This window comes from Aedes aegypti, chromosome 1 (assembly GCF_002204515.2).
Source record: "Aedes aegypti strain LVP_AGWG chromosome 1, AaegL5.0 Primary Assembly, whole genome shotgun sequence".
Lineage (NCBI taxonomy): Eukaryota > Metazoa > Arthropoda > Insecta > Diptera > Culicidae > Aedes > Aedes aegypti.
Genome location: NC_035107.1, coordinates 5,653,633 through 5,673,542, shown reverse-complemented (window position 1 = coordinate 5,673,542; position 19,910 = coordinate 5,653,633). Strand labels below are relative to the sequence as shown.

Sequence of the window (19,910 nt, the reverse complement as noted above, 5' to 3'; positions counted from 1 at the left end):
TTCAAGGGGGAATCCCCGCAGGATTATGTAGAGGCCCAGAAGGAATACTTAGAATAATTCATGTAGCGATTTTCCTGGAGGCATCCCTAGGATAATTCCTGAAGGAAGCTGAGCAAAAACCCTATAAGAATTCATGAAGTTATTTCGTATAGAATCCCTAGACGAACTTCTTGTGGAAGCTCCGGAAGAATAACTCATAGAATTCCTGGGGTGAGCCCTGGAGGAAATCTCAGGAATAATTCCTAAAAGAATCTCGAGACGATTACCTGAGGAATTTCTGGAGAAATCACTGGAGATATATCTAAAGTAATTATTGAAGAAACTGTCGTAATGTAACCTGGAGAAAGCCTTGAATCTCTGCGAAATTCCTTGTTGAGATTTCCTGGAGGAATCTTAAGAGAAGTCTCTAGAATATTTTTTGGAGGAATATCAGGAGAAATCGCTTTGAGAATCTCTGGAGGAATCTTTGTAGGAGTCCTTGAAGTAATCTATAAATAATTCTTGAAAAAGTTCCCTGAGGAATCCTTGGAGAAATCCCATTAAAAATTTTGAACAAAGAATCTATGGAGGATTCATTGGAGGAATTCCGGCAGAAAATCCTTCAGAAACTCCTGGTAAAATCCTGGTAAAAGTATTTCTGGAGCCCTATCGGAACCAGTCTAAAATGTCTCATGGCGAACAACAGTACTTCTTGGAGGAATGTCTGGCAAAACCCCTGGAGAAATCGCTGTAGGGATTACGGTAAAGACTATCTTGGAGGATATTCTGAGAAAATCCCTGGAGGAATCTTCTAAAGAATTCCTGGAGAAATCTCTGAAAGAATGTCTAGAGGAAATTCTTGAAAGAATCTGTTCCTAGCTTTCCTAGTGGATTTATTGGAGAGCTATATGAACTGGTCTCAAAATAGCGATTGCTGGCATAGTTAAATCGACTGCTATAAAATATTGTTTTAGTTATAGACAAACAAAAACATGAATTATGACTTGTCAAAATATGCCGATTTCTCATAATATAATATTTTTTTTCTAATTTGGCTGTAAAGGAAATGGTATTCGAGAATGGTAATTTTATGTTTGCGAGGCCTATAGACTGTTTGCATGGTCGATGTAACCACCGCACTATTTTTCTGGGAAAATGCGAATGAAATTTAAGCGTTGGGGAGACTTTTTTGATAGTTTTTTTACTTTTGTCATCTGCAAACGCATACGTCGCTTTATCCGTCCAAAATGGGTAGGACAAACGTTGGCAAATATTGTTTAATCCTAGACTGGAAATTGAAAGGTACTTTATTTGAGGGACTCAAACGCGACATTTTTGGTGGGTTTTGAATTTAGGAAATTCTACTGTTTCCAAGCATTTTAACAATATTTCCATGTGCTTTACCGCTCAACAGAAAAATAACATAATTCTTAGAAGACTGGCTTGTTTTTTTGACTACTACATGATTTATATAGAATGTAAAATCGCTGAAAAAAATATTCGTAGCATCATAACAGATATTTCTCTAATATCGAAGACATTTTTGTAATTTCGAAATACTTTTTGTGTTTTTTTTTTCATGATTTACTCTAGGAATTTCAACAGAAATTTATTCAGATAAAATGTTCAGACATTATTTTGGAAATTTCTTTAAGAGTTAGACGAATTTTCTAAGGTAATTTCTCAAAAAGTATACCCTAAGGATTCAACCTGGATTTACCGAAGAAAAACAACAGAAATGGAATTCCTCCAAATATTATTTCAGAAATCATCAGAATTCCTACGAAAATTCATCATGAAATTTTTCAAGAAAGTAATAATACTTCCAAGATTATATCCAATACATCATACAATTCATACATCGATTTCCCTGGGACATCCTCCAAGTCAAAACATTTTCTAGAATTCAATCAATAAGTTCTCCAGAAATACCTCCCAGAATGTCCAGCGATTTCCTGTAAAATTGCCTTCTTCTTCTTCTTCTTTCTGGCGTTACGTCCCAACTGGGACAAAACCTGCTTCTCAGATTAGTGTCTTTATGAGCACTTCCACAGTTATTAACTGAGAGCTTTTTCTAAAAAAAAAAACAAAAAGACGCCGACACGTTAATGCTTCCAGTGGACGATTAGCCCTTTGAAGGAAGCACCACACTGGACAACGGACTAGCATGCAACGCCCAGTGGCACAGTCGAAATACGTTCCTAACGATAAGTTTTCCGGACTGAAGCAGGAATCGAACCCACACTCCTTGGAACGATGCGGCTAAATGATTGGTAACACTAACCGCACGGCCACGATTGACCATTTTTGCATGTGTATATCGTGTGGCAGGTACGAAGATACTCTATGCCCTGGGAATCGAGAAAAAATTTTTTACGAAAAGATCCTCGACCAGCGGGATTTGAACCCACGACCCTCAGCATGGTCTTGCTGAATAGCTGCGCGTTTACCGCTACGGCTATCTGGGCCTCTTACAGAATTTAATTTAAACTTCTACAAAAGATTTCTTTAATAATACCTTTAGCAATTGCTTCAGAGATTGCTTCTAAGGTTTCTACAAAAAATCCTCCAACAATTCTTTGAGATTTTCTCATAGAAGTCTTGAAAGTTTTATTTTTCCAAGAATATCTCCAAGTGGATGCCAAGGAAATTTTTATACGGATCTCTGGAATAACTCCTGAATTCTTGAGAATGTTTTAAAAGATTTCCTAAGAATTTGCTAAGTTAATCGAAAAATATCAATCTAATCTAAGGAAAGTATCTCGCAGGATTTTTTAAAAGAAAAACATTGAAAAAAAAACTCTACAGAAGTTTGTGTGGGAATGATTCGAGCAATTATCGAAAAAAATGATGAAAACTTAAATAAGCTTTTGTAGATTGCATGGGAATTTTTTGAGAAACTTTTTAAGTAATGTTTGGAAATACTGCAGGAGTAATACTAGGGTGAAATGCTGGAGATTTCCAAAAACAAAAAGATTTGTTCGAAAAACCCCTTAAGAAATTTTGGATTTCTGAGGGGAATCGAGGATTAATTCTTGAAGGAATTGCGGAAAAATTCGTGCACGGTAAAACCCCTCAGCTGTGTTTTTCTTCAAAAAATCTAGAATAAATCTTTGAGGATTTCCTTTGGAAGATCTTCTAAAGTTACAACTGGAGAATTCGGTTAAAGGATTAGTGATAAAATATATGGTAGAATTTTTATGACAGTTTTGAAAATAAGTATTCCTAAGGAAAATACTAGAGGTAGCAGCTTTGGAGTTCTCTAGGATTTCCTGGAAGAAATTCTGGAGAAATTCTTCTAACCATCCTTTGAAAAAATCTCTGGGAGAATTGGTAGGGAAATCTTCAAAAATTTTGGAGAGTTTGCCGTAGAAGACCCTGAAAGAATTTTAAATAAGAACACTTTGATTATTCCTGAAGCTTTTCCTCGGGGAAACTTAGACAAAATTCTTGAGAAGGCTGTTGGACCCGTTATAATCTCTGATCTGTACAAGCAAGCAGAATAAAGAAAACAGAAACTTCAGATACCATTTTGGTTAAAATAGAAACTTTAGAGACCTCCCATTAAAAAAATATACTTTTAAAAGACTTGCATTAAAATAAGCAACAAGTCACTTAAAAGAAACCTGCTACCCACCCTATCTTTGTCTACATAAATATCCTTTACATTTGACTCAGACACGAATGCCACTCAGATATGTGGTAAAGTGTCTCTAATAAAGCATAATAATAATAATAATTTACATTTGTATCCTTTTAAGGTGAAACATCTCGGAGTCCAACGATGGCCGTCACAATGGCCGACTTGTGACCCTACTCACGATTTCAAAGGCACTAAACTGGATAAATAATTCTGTTAATTATTGTAGTTTTTTCTGTAGGCTAGTAGCAAAAATTTTCAGAAGAAATTTTCAATTCTAGAAAAACATTTCATCGTGGAGAAACTTTATCAAATATTTTACTGTAATTTCTTCAACGATTCTGCACAAAAAATCATTTATGAAATCGTCATGAATCGTCTCTATATATTTTTCTGAATGATGCGTGCTGTGTATAGCATGATGAAACTGGTTTTAGTTTAATCCATTACTTCATCCAAAGATTCTTCAAGAAACTTCTGATAATTCACTATGGATCGTCACGCTTTACTAGGCATGAGTAAACCATGGAAAACCTAATCGTGTATTTCTTTCTCCATAACAATAGATACAACGTCCTTAGACCAATCTTTAGACTGTCCTACCCAAATGTTTTTGTGCGTAGTACATGCCTGTCCTACCCACTTCCCAAGCCACTGATTCAAATAAACACTCTGCAAACCAGGTGTTTCGCATGTCCAACCAGTATATTATTAGATGAAGAATGCATATCAATGGAAAAATGCATTTTGGTCATATTGGGGCAACGTCTACTATGCGGCAGTATAGCCGTAGTGGTAAACGCGCAGCTTTTCAGGAAGACCAAGCTGAGGGGCACGGGTTCGAATCCCACTGGTCGAGTATCTTTTTGTATTGGAAATATTTATCCCGGTTGGGACGTAACGCCTGAAACAAAAAGAAGAATTTTATGTCTGATTTTTGGCATGGTGTCTATTAGAATCTGGATGAAAAATTAAGACTTTTGAGCTGTCGCATGATGGAACTACATAATGGTCTGAAAATGTCCACATCACACCCTACCGGAACTGGTTCCGGAATACACCGACCAAATCCGGCCATATCTACATGTGGGTCTGCTTTATACTCTTGTAAATCGAAATGAAAACCATGAAATGAAATCGTCGTATCATACATACGTATGAAATTCTGAATATGATATGTGGCAGTTCCTTATGAAACAGGTTCCAGGTGCCCATATGCCCTTGTGCCCAGAATGACAATACTTGCAAAAAATGTCCAGGGTTTCACTCTAGAGTTGCATGTATTACATATAAAGCTAGAAGAATGGACATCGATACGTGAACGGATCTGGTGTATTGGTAAGAACACACACCTCTCACCCGAGGAACTGTGATCGAATGCCATCCCCAAGAAAGTCACTTATGATTCAAAAAGATCTATGATCTTCGACTTCTACTGGGAAGTCCCGAGATGAACTAGTCAAGGACTTAAAATCTCGTTAATAAAGATTGAAAAAAACCACAATCGGTTCAAAAATGGATTTTGATAGCGTTTCAAAGTCATGCATAATGTGTTCCTTTTTTTGAAGTGCCGCTCCTAAAGATCGATGAAAGCTTCTTTTAAAACAAAAATATTCGTTTTCAAAAGTTAGTACAAATCAGAAAATTTTAGTTTTCTATCTCTTTTCTCAACAAAGTTACGGTTCATTTACCGTGCTGATTGGCCAACAATGACCGCAATGCTCAAGGAAGGTTAAGAAAACTTGTAGATTTCATCCAGGATTTTTTCAAAGGATACCTCCAGTGCTTGCACAAAAGATTTTTTAAAAATTTCCCAAACAAGTCCTCCACGAATGTATGCACTGCTTTGTCCATGGATATTACATTGATTTCTTTCGAGGTGTTCGTTCAGAACTGCTTCATGAATGCAACCAGTAAATTATCTTATTTTTCAAGAAATTACTCTTTATATTCAGTCAGGAATTCATATTTTTAATACACTCAATGTATCTTCCATTGATTTCCCTAAAATACATTCAAAATGTTCGTTTTTTAAGATACCCCCAAGAATTAGTCATTCTTCATGAATTTCTGGTAAAAATATAAAAGAAATCCTCATTTTTTTTTGTTTTTTAATTGTTGATTAATGTACGAAGAATAAAACTCCTGTATCTCTGATGGAACTTTTGGACACATTAGGAAGTCTTAAAAGATTCCCAAGATAGATTGCTGGAACTATGATTGGAATAAATACCGAACAAAATCCTGAACACTCTGGTTGCCCATATTATCTAAAATGTTTTTGATGCGAAAAAGATTTCTGCTCAGTTCTAATATTTTTCATAACAGGGTAAAATCACGGGTTTTGGCCATACGCCAATCGTAGCCATAGTGGATTAAACACCGTTTTACATAGCCAATGAGCATGAAACCTTTTGTGTTCAGTGATAGAGCTACATTCATTTACTTGTCTAATTTGATTCAATACATGAGAAAAATAATGCATTTTCCTCATAATTTTTACTCCCATACACCTAATCTGGCCAGGGTGATGCTAATTTGGCCACACTCATGAAAAATCAATGTGATTGGCCAATTTAGGAATCGAAGTTAAATCTCTGACCGAAACTGGTTCCGGTGGCCTACATTGACCAACGAGATTCTCAAAGTGAAAAAATGGTTACAGCTCGGTTCCGATATTTTCTTTGCATAATATAGATTGGAAGCTTGCGTTTGACACACTTGTATTACAAAAGGACTTCCCATACAATTTTCAAAGATTTTTTCTCTTAGGCTGGCCAAAAACGGTGCTTTTACCTTATAAGTTTTAAATTGACATATTTGCATGTTTAGGACTTTTCAGTAAAAAAAAGTTTTCAGATTTGTGATCTCGTTTGTAATAACTCTCTAACACTCCCGCCGAATCCTAGGAAAGTATTGGATAAGTGGGGCCTTCCTTAGCCTAGTGTTAAAGTCCGCGTCTACAATACAATACAATACAATACAATACAAGCCATGCCGGTCCAGAATCTTTTCGTAATGGAATACCACATAAATTAGCAGCCTGACACACTGTTCAAAGCATACATTACACAGAACGCGACCAACGGCACCACATCTTTCGAATCGGAAGCCAATCTTATCTTTGAAGGATACTCTCCGTTCCTTACCAGCGTCCCTCATGCCCAAGAAGAAACGCATAGGCGTTCATCGGAACGATGAACGATGATAAGATTACCCACCTGTCGAGGTCGCATATGTAGTCACAAACATAGGTACTTAATGTTCGTATCGCATATCAGCATGTTTACTCTATCGTCTTTATCAATGTTAGCATTGTGTTTTTATAGGGCGCGGTGCATTATTTTACTATGAACCTACGGAACAGCAAAATTGATTCGGGATTGGATTCTCCATGTGCCAGTGGTGCTAAAAATAACCTTGACGATCACGGCCATCGTCACCGCCGTCATTATAGGCGCACGTTTGTGCGCAAAAACGTATACTCAAGACGCCCATTCGCGATCAAGCGACGATTGTAATTTGCCCACCGTAGAGCGCAACTTGTGCGTACATTTAGTGCCCAGAAGCTCACACAGGAAATATGACCCCATCACCGTAATTAGTCTAGGGAAGGACATTAACTAGATGTTGTATAAGCATATGTATGGTTATGAATGTGGAAGATTACCGTGTCGAGATTGAATAACGATGAAACTTTCTTCAGAAAACCTCCTCCCTCCTGTTGGCGTTTCTTTTTCCTCGTTGTCATTTCTTCCGCTACGACGTCGTCACCTTTTTTCTTCTTCCTTGACTATTAGGGCACTTTTTTTCTACTTACTAATCTATCACTAATATTCACAATTTGGTGCTTGTATTCAGGCACTGATCACATGCAATACAAATTTCTTCTTCTCGTGCTTTGTTCACAACCCGGCAGTTAGATACTTTCATTGAGATAACTATACAAGATAACGAATTAAATTACAAACGGTTTAGGACATTTTTTTTTTCAAACACTGCTAAACATTCCGATTGTTCTTTTTTTAATCCCCACCCCCTTTCCCGACATTCGATTTTTGTTAAACACTAAACCACAGTCACCTACGAAGAAGAGAAAGAGAGATAAATAGAAGACTGTCACGAAATATTCGACGGGGGATCCATTCCATTCGCTGCCAAGAAAACCACATTCCGATCAATAGTTAATTTGCTGCAAAGGGAAAATTGCAAACCGCAAACGGAAAAACCAGACCTGGCTGTGTGTGGTGGAAAACTGTGCAAATGGGCCACAATCAAACTCGTCAAACCGCCGTCCAGGGAATTCTCTGGAAGGGCAGGTCAATGAATCATTCACAAGTTTAGTTTGCACACCGCAAAGGCACCAGGTTAATCGCAGAAAACTCATATCGTTAAATTTGGGGGTTAAATTTTGAAAAGGGGGATGGAATAGATTTGCTTGCACTGACCTTGATTGATCGACTGAGTTTTCTGAAATTGAACGTGAAATTGAGTCTTTTTATACAGGTCAGATCGACCTGCTATCATTTTGACCTTTTGTCATAGCATTGTAAGCTGCCAAACCTTTTATGAATCGTAAACCAGGAGCTGATTTTTTACTAACCGAACATTCGAGTTTCTACATATCCTTAACTACACGTACTTGTGCCATGTATATAAAAAGTCCCATAGAATATGGGACAGTTACGCGAATAAGGGTAGTATGGCTTTAATGGAGAATCCTGGACAAACATTTCAAAAGGGCACATCGACATTGGTAAACATTGGCTTTTCAAGCCTATGCTGAGCTCATTTCAACTCAATCACGCTCACCTATACCAGGAAGAGCTAACACCAATCTTTCTGATAGTGGTGTTAGTTTGCGTGGGCGGGCTGGAAAGGGCTCAACAGCGACGTTTCTGAAAAAAGGCTCAAGACCTCTTGGGCCCTTTTCAAATGTTTGTCCAGAATGGACATCAATGTACGATTAAGATATTTTGTGTCCAATCAGGGCTACGTTTCTTGCACGTTAATTCTAACCGAACTTTCATATGCTGACGTCGCAACTCTGAACAACTGAAAAGAGCGTGGCTTTTTAAAAAAAGAAAGGCTTTTTTGTCACAATGCACAGCCAAGACGATTGTTTGCAGGCGAAAAAAGTCATCCAATGCTGGTCGAGTGACGATTACATTCCATTTTTTGTACACGCCGTCGTCTTTTCTACTTCGAAAGCAACGAACGTCACCATGTCATGGAAATGTCGAGTAATGGAACAGAAACCCTCTAGAAAGATTTTATAATATAAAACTAGAAATTGATCTGGTGCACATGCATCCATGTAGAGTTAACCCACTTCGAAGTTTAATGGTATAACTTACCCAAGTTGTTCTTTTAGGTATACAAAATATTTGACCTAACTAATCACGCGGTGGTATGGAACGACATCTGGGTCCAAGAACGAACAGATTTTAGAATATTTCTTTTTTTCTAGAAATACTACGAAGCTCTCTTTAAGGACTTTTTTAGCAATACAACCAGTAATTCCTCTAAAGTAATGAAAAGCCTTGAAAAATACCTGATTACCTCGAGCAGATGAACTTTTGAACAGATCCCTGAAGCAACTTCTTTGCCGGAGGGAAAGTCTGAAGGATCCCCAAGATATTTTTTTGAAATTATCATCATATATATGAAATCCCAGAGTTGTCTGTCTGTCAGTAACGCTTTGAAATGTTTCATTGAAAAGTTTTACTGAGCGCTACAACAGCAACTTAAGAGCACTGATATGGTCAATTTTAATATAATAACAATACAATTGTTGTGGAACACTACAACAGCTCTTTGACAATATTATGGAGTTTTCTGGAACATTGTTCATTCCAATCCGTAAAATATTCTCGATCCCTTCATCATTGTCATGTGTTAAGGAATTCGATTGGTGCCTGTAATGTAAACTAATCAACTTTAAGCAAATTGCAGTTCGGTAGAACTTGAATCGGGTTGGAGTTAAAATTATGAAACGGATTTCTTCAGTTCCAACTCAGGTTCAAAAACGAACTCTACATATCCAAAAGCAAGATAAACTTGAATGAGATGAATGTGCGCCCTATATCAGTCTTATTAATTTACAGTACAACCTACATGAGTCGATGTTCCATGACTCGATATCCACTCAAGGATGCATACTAAAACAAAATTTTATGCTTACTACTATGTAAGGGACAGTTTTTCAAAACATTCCTGTTACATGGCTCGACATTTCCATGAGTCGATTGTCTGTGATTTTGAAAAATGACAATGCCACAGCTATTCAGGATAATATTCTAGAATTTTACTCCTTAATCATAGAATCTTCTGGAACTTTCGAAATATTTCACAAAACAGAAGAAACACTACAACGGCAAGACTGTAATTATTCCATATTTGAACATTACAACAGTATTGGAGCCACGTGCTCAATGGAGTATAGTCAGAACATATAATACATAGCCGTTCGCTTTAAAATTCCGTTGAAACGTGGCTAGCCACGTCGGGTAAGCTAGTATATATATAAAATCTCAGAGTTGTCTGCCTGTCAGTAACGCTTTGAAATGATTCATCGAGCGCCATAACAGCAAGAACACTTCAATACTTTAACAGTAAATGTTAGAACATTGCAATTTCAAATAATAGATTACTACAACAGCTGTTTAGCAAAACATTCAAGAATATTTTTTCCCGATTTTTTTATTTTTCCGAAGCAAGATAAATATGAATGGGATGAATATACACCATTTTTTTCAGGATGTTGTATTCTACACACTTAGATTTTTATCACGAGCTCGGCTGTGCGAATCTCGGTTTCCAGATTTTAACCGAGACTCAGCTAACAATTTGTCCGGTTGCTTAGCAACAAAGCACAATTTACTGATACTCAGCTTTTATTTGCTGAGATCCCAGGAAATTTGTTTGCCGACTACTCGGCTGTGCGGATCTCGGTTAAAATAAGCCGAGATTCGGCATTCTGAATTAAGTGTATACATCAATTTTTATTGAATTTTATTCATTCAGAAACTTTTTGAACTGTACACATCCAATACTTATGCTCGAATAGAAGACATATTATCCATCGACAGAAAATCTGGATATCATCATCATATCTATAAAATCCAAGAGTTGTCTGTCTGTAAGTAACGCTTTGAAATGTTTCATCGAAAAGTTTCGTTGAGAGCTACAACAGTCAATTTGAATGTCAGAACATTACAATAGTGAATTGTAGATCACATCAACAGATATTTGATAGGATTTTCTAGAGTTTTCTGGGACATTGATCTTCCTAATTAATATAATATTCTCGAACTTTCCATCATTGTCGTTTTCGACTTTAGGAGCTTCGTAGATGCATCGTTTTTTACAGTGAAACTTCCATTAGTCAATGTTCTATGACTCGATGTCGACTCATGGAAGCATACTAAAAACAAATTTCATGGTTACTACGATGGTCCCCCGAAATAGCTTTTGTTACATGACTCGCTGGTCCCTTCATTACAACTTTGATTTCGAAAGACGACAATAGATAATTGAACATTGCAACAGCTATTCAGCAAAACAATCGAGCATTTTTGTCGATATTTGAATATAGAATGTTCTGGAACGTTTGAAATGTTTCACAGCAGCAGAAACACTACAGCAGCATCTAGGGCTGTAAGAACCACTAGAATAATTGCTGTGGCATTTCTTAAGGAAAACCATAGAAAATACATAAAAAATACAGGAAATTCGTAGACAAACTTCATGTGGAATCACTGTAGTAACTTCTCAAGTAATCTGTTATAGAATTCCTGGATGTTTTCTCGGAATAACCCCTGAAGTATTTTCTAGAGCAGTACCTGGGATAATTACTGGATATTTGCAAAAAATCCAGGCTTGAACAATTACTGGGAATATTAACGTAGGAACTCCTTGTACGATTTTTTTTTGGAAATATCTCTAAGTGAAAATCTTTAACAATTTTGAAAAAGAAGGTGTCCTGTAGTGACAACTGTAAAAATCGGTGTAAGAATTAACAACAAAAATCTCTTGATAATATCCTGGAGATGAACTTTGGAAGGATCCTGGAGAAATTTTCTGGAAAACTGAGGAGATTACCTCATTTATCAGCATTTCCCTGTTACTGGGTTACTAGGAGGATTTTCGTAAAGCATCATTTGAGAAATCGATAGAAGAATTTCTGGATGAATCTCTGGGGAAATTGCCGCAGGAACATGTGAAAGGACACCTGGAGGGACTCCTATATTTATGGCGAAATCTAAGGATGAATCACTGGAAGATTTGACGAATACTTGCAAAACTTCCATTTTGATAAATCGATAGATTTTCCAGAAATTCACAAAGATCTTTTTTTTAGAATTTTAGAAAGATTGCATGCAGTAATTTGTCTTAAGATATTTTCATTTTAGGTACGGTACAACAGGGTATCTACTACCTGAAAAAAACCTAGTAAACCTGGAATTATCAGGAAAATTTATTCAACCTGGAAAAACCTGCAATTCTCAGGGAATTTCGATCACAATCAGGAAAATTATTTTGAGGCAGTACTTCATGGTAGAATATGTTCACGACGATGGATTTTTTCGACAAATCCCAGAGCAACCATTATTTGCAAGGAAATTCTCTTCAATATTAAAAATGTAACTGCACTGCTATCAAAACGCTATTTGAGCTGTTCATTGAGGATCCTTTCAAGTATGAAATTTTATCGACTTGCCAAAACATGATTGAAGTTTTCAATATTTCTATATTATTTAATCAGTAAGAATCAACATATCTAGGGCCGGTCTAGGTTTCTTTTTATAGAATTTGTCTTTATTTTATGCAAGTCTCTAACAATTTTCTATTTTTGATGTAAGGTCTCTCAAGTCTCTAATTTAACTAAAATGATTTTAAGTTTCTGTTTTCCTTATTTTGCTTGCAGATAATTATGATACAACATTTTTTTCTCATGTTTCTCAAGAACAGCTTCAGGAATTATCCTAGTGGTTTCTCTCCAGGGATTTAATCTAAAATACTATCAGAAACTAATACAAGGTTCTCTCCAGAAATTCTTCTCTACGAATTCTATCAGAGCATCAGAGCATCAGAGGATGCTTCAAGGAATTTCTCCAAAATTTGCTTCAGGAAATCGTTGAACCCTTCAACGTTACTACCTCTAGTAATTTTCTCAGGGATTATTTTGAACAATTTTCCAAAGACTATCCTAGAATCCAGATATTTTTTCACTAACTTTTCAACCGAATTCTCCAATTGTCACTATAAGAGATCTACCAAAGATTTCCACAGTTTTTTTTTCCAATGAAACCTACAAAAGTTAATTTCAGAGTTTTTGGTAAAATTCGTTCGGGTTTTTTGTTTCAAGAAACGCGAAAATAATTGCTACGCCGTTTTAATTACGTTTTATTATATTTATTCTGAAGAAGGGCCCAAAAATTCCTCGAGGATTGTTATAGTGAATCTAATCTATTAGAAATATTTTATGTACCGTAAAACGGGGTAACTTTGGTAATGGGTGTAACTTTGAAAGTGCGAGACCCACAACATACGAAACGAAATAACAAAGTTTCTGTTGATCAGTTAAGCAAAACGAATGCAAAAGTAAAGAGTATTAGTATGACACTTCATGTCAAAGCTTTTTTCGTTGGAATCAAGTAAATTTGAGGATTTATATGCAAATATTAAAAATTTATAAGATTTTACCATTTTTGAAACGCTTACAAACAATCTGTTCTACAATCACTATTGGATGAAGTCATAATGAGTTTGTCACTCATCCTTGACAGCCTAGTTGTAGTAGAACACGAATTCGGTCTCAAGTCTCTTAACGAAAACCATTTTTACAAACTGGGACCATTTTTGTAATCTAAGTCGGAAATTTCCATATAACGTTGAACGCCTAGAGGTATGCAACGCCTTATAAATGTTCCGTAATGCATTAAATTTTGTTCGATTTATACTCCATTATCAAATTTACATCAAAACAGAAAACCTGACTTTCGATTATTTGAAAAATTATATATCAATTCAGAACCCTAGTAGCACACATGTTATAAATGAGGCAGAATAACTCTTATATGACCAGATCTGGTCATATAAGAGTCATTCTGCCTCGATTATAACATGTGTGCTACTCGGGAATCAATCTTTTGGCAATCTATCAACTGCAATCGATAGTTAGGATACCAGTACTTGTTTTAAAAATATAAATTATAATTCTTTGAAACAGAATGCATAAATATTCAAGTTTTTTCGAAAAAACTATCAAAGTTACCCCGTTTTACGGCAATTCATTAAATTCGACCTATTTCGAAAACTTATTCATACAGACTCAAGTCAAAAAAGTATACAAACTTACTTTATCGATCCTACGTGTTTCACAGGCAGAATTCTACACGTACCGCTCTGAACCAACTCGATTTTCACTTTTAAAACGTTTAATTTCCGTATTTACAAAACGACGAAAGTAGGATTTTCAACTTTCGCAACCTAACCACTACTTTCGCCGCCCCGCTGTATGGAGAGACAAAGTGACTTAACCACGAATCAAAACAAAACACTTGAGTCGATTTTACACTGGTGGAAAAACGTCGCAAGTAACTGAATAAAACCCGAGCAGGTGGAAAAAGCTGACTAAGATCATATCTTGTTGTTCTAAAATAATTACTGACGATCATAATCAGCTATTGGTTTGTTGGAGATAAGAGATAAAAGATCAAAAATAATATCAAAAATTAATATGGAGAAGTATTGAACAATATCTCATTAAGATATTATAAGATCAAAACAATATCTGGCAAACTCTTAATTGACCAACATATCAATATCAAAATATGATCTGACAGATGCGAAGAATAAAAAAAATCAAAAAGTCGGCGTATAGAATCGAACCCTCGACCTTAGGATCTATACACTGGGATGCTAGCCATTCGACTATGCCTATCAGATAGAAGTTCAAGGAAATAAGAGCATCAGGTTCTTCGCTTTCTGAGAGTACATTTTGCTCCTAGAGGTTGTCCTTACGTCTCACTGTTCAGTCCGGCCATTTTGTGTTTCGTGTCATGTCAAGGAGCTAATTTTGATCTTGTTTACATATTTTCAGATGTCGCTGAGATTTATAAAATTTTCGAACATCTTTTCAATATCATATTGAGATATGCGATCTAAATTTGTTCGTTTCGAGATGTGATTTTGATTTTTCCGTCTGCCCGGGAACGGCTTATCATTTTGTCATAGAATTCTTGTGTGAAATAATAGGAACTCCATAGTTTTTGAACGCGAGCTCATTGTATGCAAAATTTAAGAAATGTGCACGTCCAAAAAATGTTTAAAAGGTGATTAATTTTAAAACAGTTTTAGAAGACAGGTTGTGATTTTTCTGATTTAATTTTCTCATAACCGTATGAAAGTTACTTACGTCGATTTGAAAAAGTAATCGAGCTAGTTTCATGATTGAGTTTCCCTAGAGTTTTGTTTTCTAGTAATTTCTACATCATTTCATTCATGGATTGCAGGGGTTCTTCCAAACATTTTTCAATGAATAACTCGAAAAATCCCAATGGGATATTTAAAAGATCAATTAAGGTTCCACACAGTTAAAACTACAGCAATTTTTATAAGAAACCCTACATGTTTTCTTTGGGATTTCGTCTTTTGTTTTTTCAGGTTCCTTCACAAAATCCTGCGAAATATAAAAAAAAAATTCTTAAACAAATAGAGTTGCAAATGGGCTTCAAAACCAGTCAAAAAATACTTGTTTTTTTTTTCAATAGAAAAAATATTGTTTATCAATAATTATACTATTGAAACAGTTAATTGAGCTTTCAGGAGCTGATCTACTCCACTTTGAAACAAATCTAGCGTAACTTTTCAAAATGACCTATCTAAAATTGAGAGGCTTTCTTTGTTTACTTTCTCTTTAATCAATAATTGAGCCAGACTAACCTCTTCTGTTGCGTTTTTGGTATGAAACTCTAGTCAAAGACATTTTCTATTGATCTAAAACAACCCAAAAGCTTTCGTATTGCACTGTTATAATCGAAATAGAGCGAGTGTGGAAAGAATCTCTCATTATTACATAGGTCTATAATATTGCAATTAGTAAAACCAGAAATCTTTCAAAAATATAACATGAGAAAAAAAAATAAAATTAATCTGAAAATCTCTTAATTTTTTGAAGAATTTTCTGATTCAACATGACCATAAAAGCAGGTCCGTCACACTCGGGCTCAGATTGGGTACCACTTCTAGTACTGCATTTGGTCTCTCGGTAGTGCAAAAGGTACCCAAGTTTGACAGATCGCAGTACACTTTTCACGGCATTCTAGATTACCTTATGAGCCATAAAATTTTGGGCAACTGCAAGGGACGTGGAGGTCTTTAATTTGTCTTTGATGATAGGGCTGATAATGGATAATAAATGTGTCAACAATTGTCGTTCTTTGCTAATATTTGATGAGCATGAGACCTATCAAATACTATTTTATTCACACTAAGAATAGTTCACGCAAATATTACTACAATTTACACATAATTGGCTTCTTCTCGCATAGCACATTCTGTGTAAACCGAATTTCTTGATAAGTCAGCTTCTTTAATACCAGTGTGTCCACATGTGGATTACTCATCAATCATATCAAGTAATCTGTGGCTATCTTCAAAGATTATCCCCCTTCATTAGCGCATAGTAGACCGACCAATCATCGCCAATGTCACGCGATGACAGTCAATGGTATTCTTCCGCCACCGTTCTGCTTCTCTCATCAACTCTCCCCATGGGTACGCGCAATCACAGTAGGCGTTGACTCAGTTGATTATGACTCAAGCTCAAATTTATGTATGCGTTCAACGTCTCCGCCGCGCAATGTTGTTATTGTTTTCCAACAAAACGGGCGTCGTCATGCAGCATGTACCTTCATATCGACACACCGTTTAGCAGCGTGACGACGACGATCATCAATGCCGCTCTGCTGCTAGCTAGAAATGTAACTCGACACCTTTCCGCTGTGACGACTATCGCACTTGTGCGGCCTTCGTTACCTTGATTTACATTTGCACCCTATTCCGACGAAACGCGCAGGTAACTTTGATTCTAAGGCCTGCTATTCTTTCGCTTCGCGTCGTCTTCTATTTCAGTGCCAGGTATTTATCAAAGGTATTATTATTGAAGTGGAGTCGCTCAACCAACACATAGCAAACAGGTGACCATTTGGACGGTATAAACACGTTGACGCCCAGTCAATTAATTTAACGCAAAGTAACCGATCTAAATGCAAAAATTAATATTCATCGCGTAATCTGAAGATTGAGTGGCTTTGGACTACTCAGATGGAAATGATTTACCATTCAGATGAAACATTTGCTTAACATTCCTCTCTAATCACGACACTAATTATGTAACACATAGTGTTATGCTTTTGTTTTCCGCCGCACAATCACTCCGATTATGTCTAATTTTCCCTCTTTCGCACTCTTTCTTCGATCACGCACAGCAACAACTTGTTGATTTCGCTTTCGTAACAGTAAAAAAAAAATCTTCTCTCGTTCGCCTCCTCTACGAAGACCCGTTTTCCATCAGATAGGCCGAGACTTTGCGACATCCGTCGCCGCCGCCAACTAGATCACATTGCACTTCCAACCGCGGCTCGGCAAAACCCAAACGGGAAATCTAATCAGTTTCCAATACAGGAGGCACGAAAAAACGCAATCCAGCAAAACTCGGAACAAGCGGTGACGATCGATTCCCAGAGAAATACTGATGACTGTTTGCAATAAAAAAACAAAAATAAATAAAAATGCCAATCCGATTACGGGGCGTATATCGCGCTCAGTCAGTGGTGATATCGCACCGACCGATGAAACACACCACAACACAGCCAACGTCACTACTGCTCTACCGGGGACCGATCGGCCAACGCGATACGCAACGGAAACGAAGGCCGGAAGGAACTATTTTCTCGTTACAGTCAGCCCACAATTATGGGTAACCCACGAATGTGGATCATCGATCCCAAAGATATGGATTAAAATCCATAGTTACTTGGGTATATTCTTGAAAGCGTTGATTCATAACTGTGGGCATCGAAAGCAATAACACAATTACAATTCCAAAGAAGGGCGATTCCAAAAGAAACGCCCAAACGTATGCTTTCATAAAAGAACATTTTAATTTCTTCACTAATAAATTGCTATTGTAGTGTTTTGATCCATAATATGGGTCCGTTTGATTCACAATAAAGGTCATCCTCTAACACTGGACAACTTTTAAAAATTGTCTTTAGGGTGACACTTTTTCGCAAATAATCGTTAACAGTATAGGTTTATTCAGGAAAACTATTATGCAGTGTCAGGGAAGTAATTCTGTTTGCACAAATGTCAAATCATATTTTGTTCTGAAAAATTACACTTTTTTATTTCTTGTTGGATATTTGAGTCATCACGAGCAGCTGTTATATCTATTGTGACACATGCCTATTTTGATAAAGCTTTGTCAATTTCACGTTTCATTATAGATATTGGTGGTTGTTTGTTGTTTTATTAACGACACTTCACACTATAGAGGCATTCGTGTCAACACCTCTCTCTCTACATTGCTCTATTAACATCAATTACAATATTTAGCGATAGTTTTGCCTTGCTGTTTTGAGCATTTGTTGAATTTGACAATCCATCCTGCTGTGTCTTTTGGATCTGGATCAGGACTTGAATCTGTGTCTGCATCTGTTCCAACATTTCTTCCACTTTACTTCTCACTGCTTTTTGTCGATGTAACGTTTTTTCTGCTTTCTTCCGCGGTGGTGAATATGTTTCTATCGGACTATTCTGACGGTTATGCGTTTGTTTGCATTTGCCACTTACTTCGTTGCTGCTATTTTCGATTGCAAGATCCATATGCTTTCATTTGTCAGCCATACTTAGGCATTTCGTTGTTATTTGCACTTCGGGTCCTGCTGTTGCTGCGGAGAACTTTTGCTTCGGCTGTGCTATGCGCTTGCACCGTATGCTTGTATAAATTTGCGAGTGGTAAGATGGTCTTGAATCCGAATAAATGACGATATGTGTTTCTGTAGTTCATTCCACACTACACGAACGCCGTTCGAGATACAGGGAACCAGGGTTCTGAATTTTCGTATCAATGATGCTAAATCTACGATTTTTCGCACGTAAGGAGAATGCTTTTTTCGCTTTCTCACGTGAACATCTTTTATCGCTCACACTAATTTTCCCTGGAGCTACGATGGTGGATAACCGAAAATCACTCCACTCCGGGGATAATATATTTTTCACTCCATCGGATTTTCGCCCACCAACTGCTCCCGAGAATTATCACTATGTGGATAAACAAAAACTAGTGCCGGCGACGGGATTCGAACCTAGAACATTGCTAAAAACAACCGCGATGCGTGCACGCTAACCATACTACCACACCAACTTGACGAAAGATTGGTTAATTTGGTGCATAAAAGCAACTGCTGCTTGTGGCGATGCATACAGGAAAAGTTCTCCATGGATCGGAGAAAGAGAAAACAAACTTTTCACAGCTGCGGATATGTGCAATTATCTATTTTCGCTTTGTTTTGTGGACGGATAAAATCGCAAGGCAGCTAATCGCTGAAAATTGCTGTGAGGGATAAATCCATTATCGTGAGAGTGAGTGAGAATTCGGAAGCCTGCAGGGAACGAATTTTCCCCACATCTTGCGAGCTAATGACACTATTTAAAATTTGATTTTACATTTTTTCGACTTATCCAGACATAGAGTATCTTCGTACACATGTCACAAGATAGATAAACTCATATAAAAATGGTAAATGTCAAAAAAGCTCTCAGTTCAAAACTGTGGAAGTGTTCATAAGAACACTGAAGTAAAGTGTCTCGCTCTAGATGGCATACTTCTCAATGCTCAATTTGTTCAAAGAGTAGCTAGTCTTTGAAGTGTTTAACAAAATACCCTTAGTTGATCCATAACTGTGGGGTGACTGTACGTGGGCACTCAATCCAGTCCACAACCACACGGAGAGTCAGTCAATCTGTTGCCCGGGCCCCTCCCTCACCCCGATCGCTGACCGATGTCGATTCCAAAAAGTGCCGTTCTTCTGCCCACTATTGCCACATATCACATCTCCTATGCTGGCTGACTCTGACCTGGCTGCTGATGGTATCGGCGCGGCGACTTGTCCGTCCAGCTCCGAGTGTGTGGTAAAATAACGTTGTTGTGTTGATAAACACCGTCACGCTGCCCGCTGGGAGTGTTGTATCTCTCTATATATAGTAACAACACTAGCAT

At 37.0% G+C, this 19,910-nt stretch overlaps 1 protein-coding gene across 14 annotated transcripts in view; it reads right to left on the bottom strand.

Moving 5' to 3' along the window:
• LOC23687408 (disks large 1 tumor suppressor protein) overlaps positions 1 to 19,910 on the bottom strand; it is a 181,970-nt gene that overhangs the window by 43,461 nt on the left and 118,599 nt on the right. For 2 of the 14 annotated variants that reach the window (XM_021838816.1, XM_021838821.1), the window contains exon 2: positions 7,290 to 7,560. The exons of 11 other annotated variants lie outside the window; for them this stretch is intronic. In XM_021838816.1, the coding sequence (XP_021694508.1) occupies positions 7,290 to 7,370 (81 nt within the window). In that variant the 5' untranslated portion in view covers positions 7,371 to 7,560. Of the gene's footprint in view, positions 1 to 7,289; positions 7,561 to 16,966; positions 17,381 to 19,910 lie in introns of those variants that run through there. One more of the 14 variants, XM_021838817.1, reaches the window with a different exon arrangement.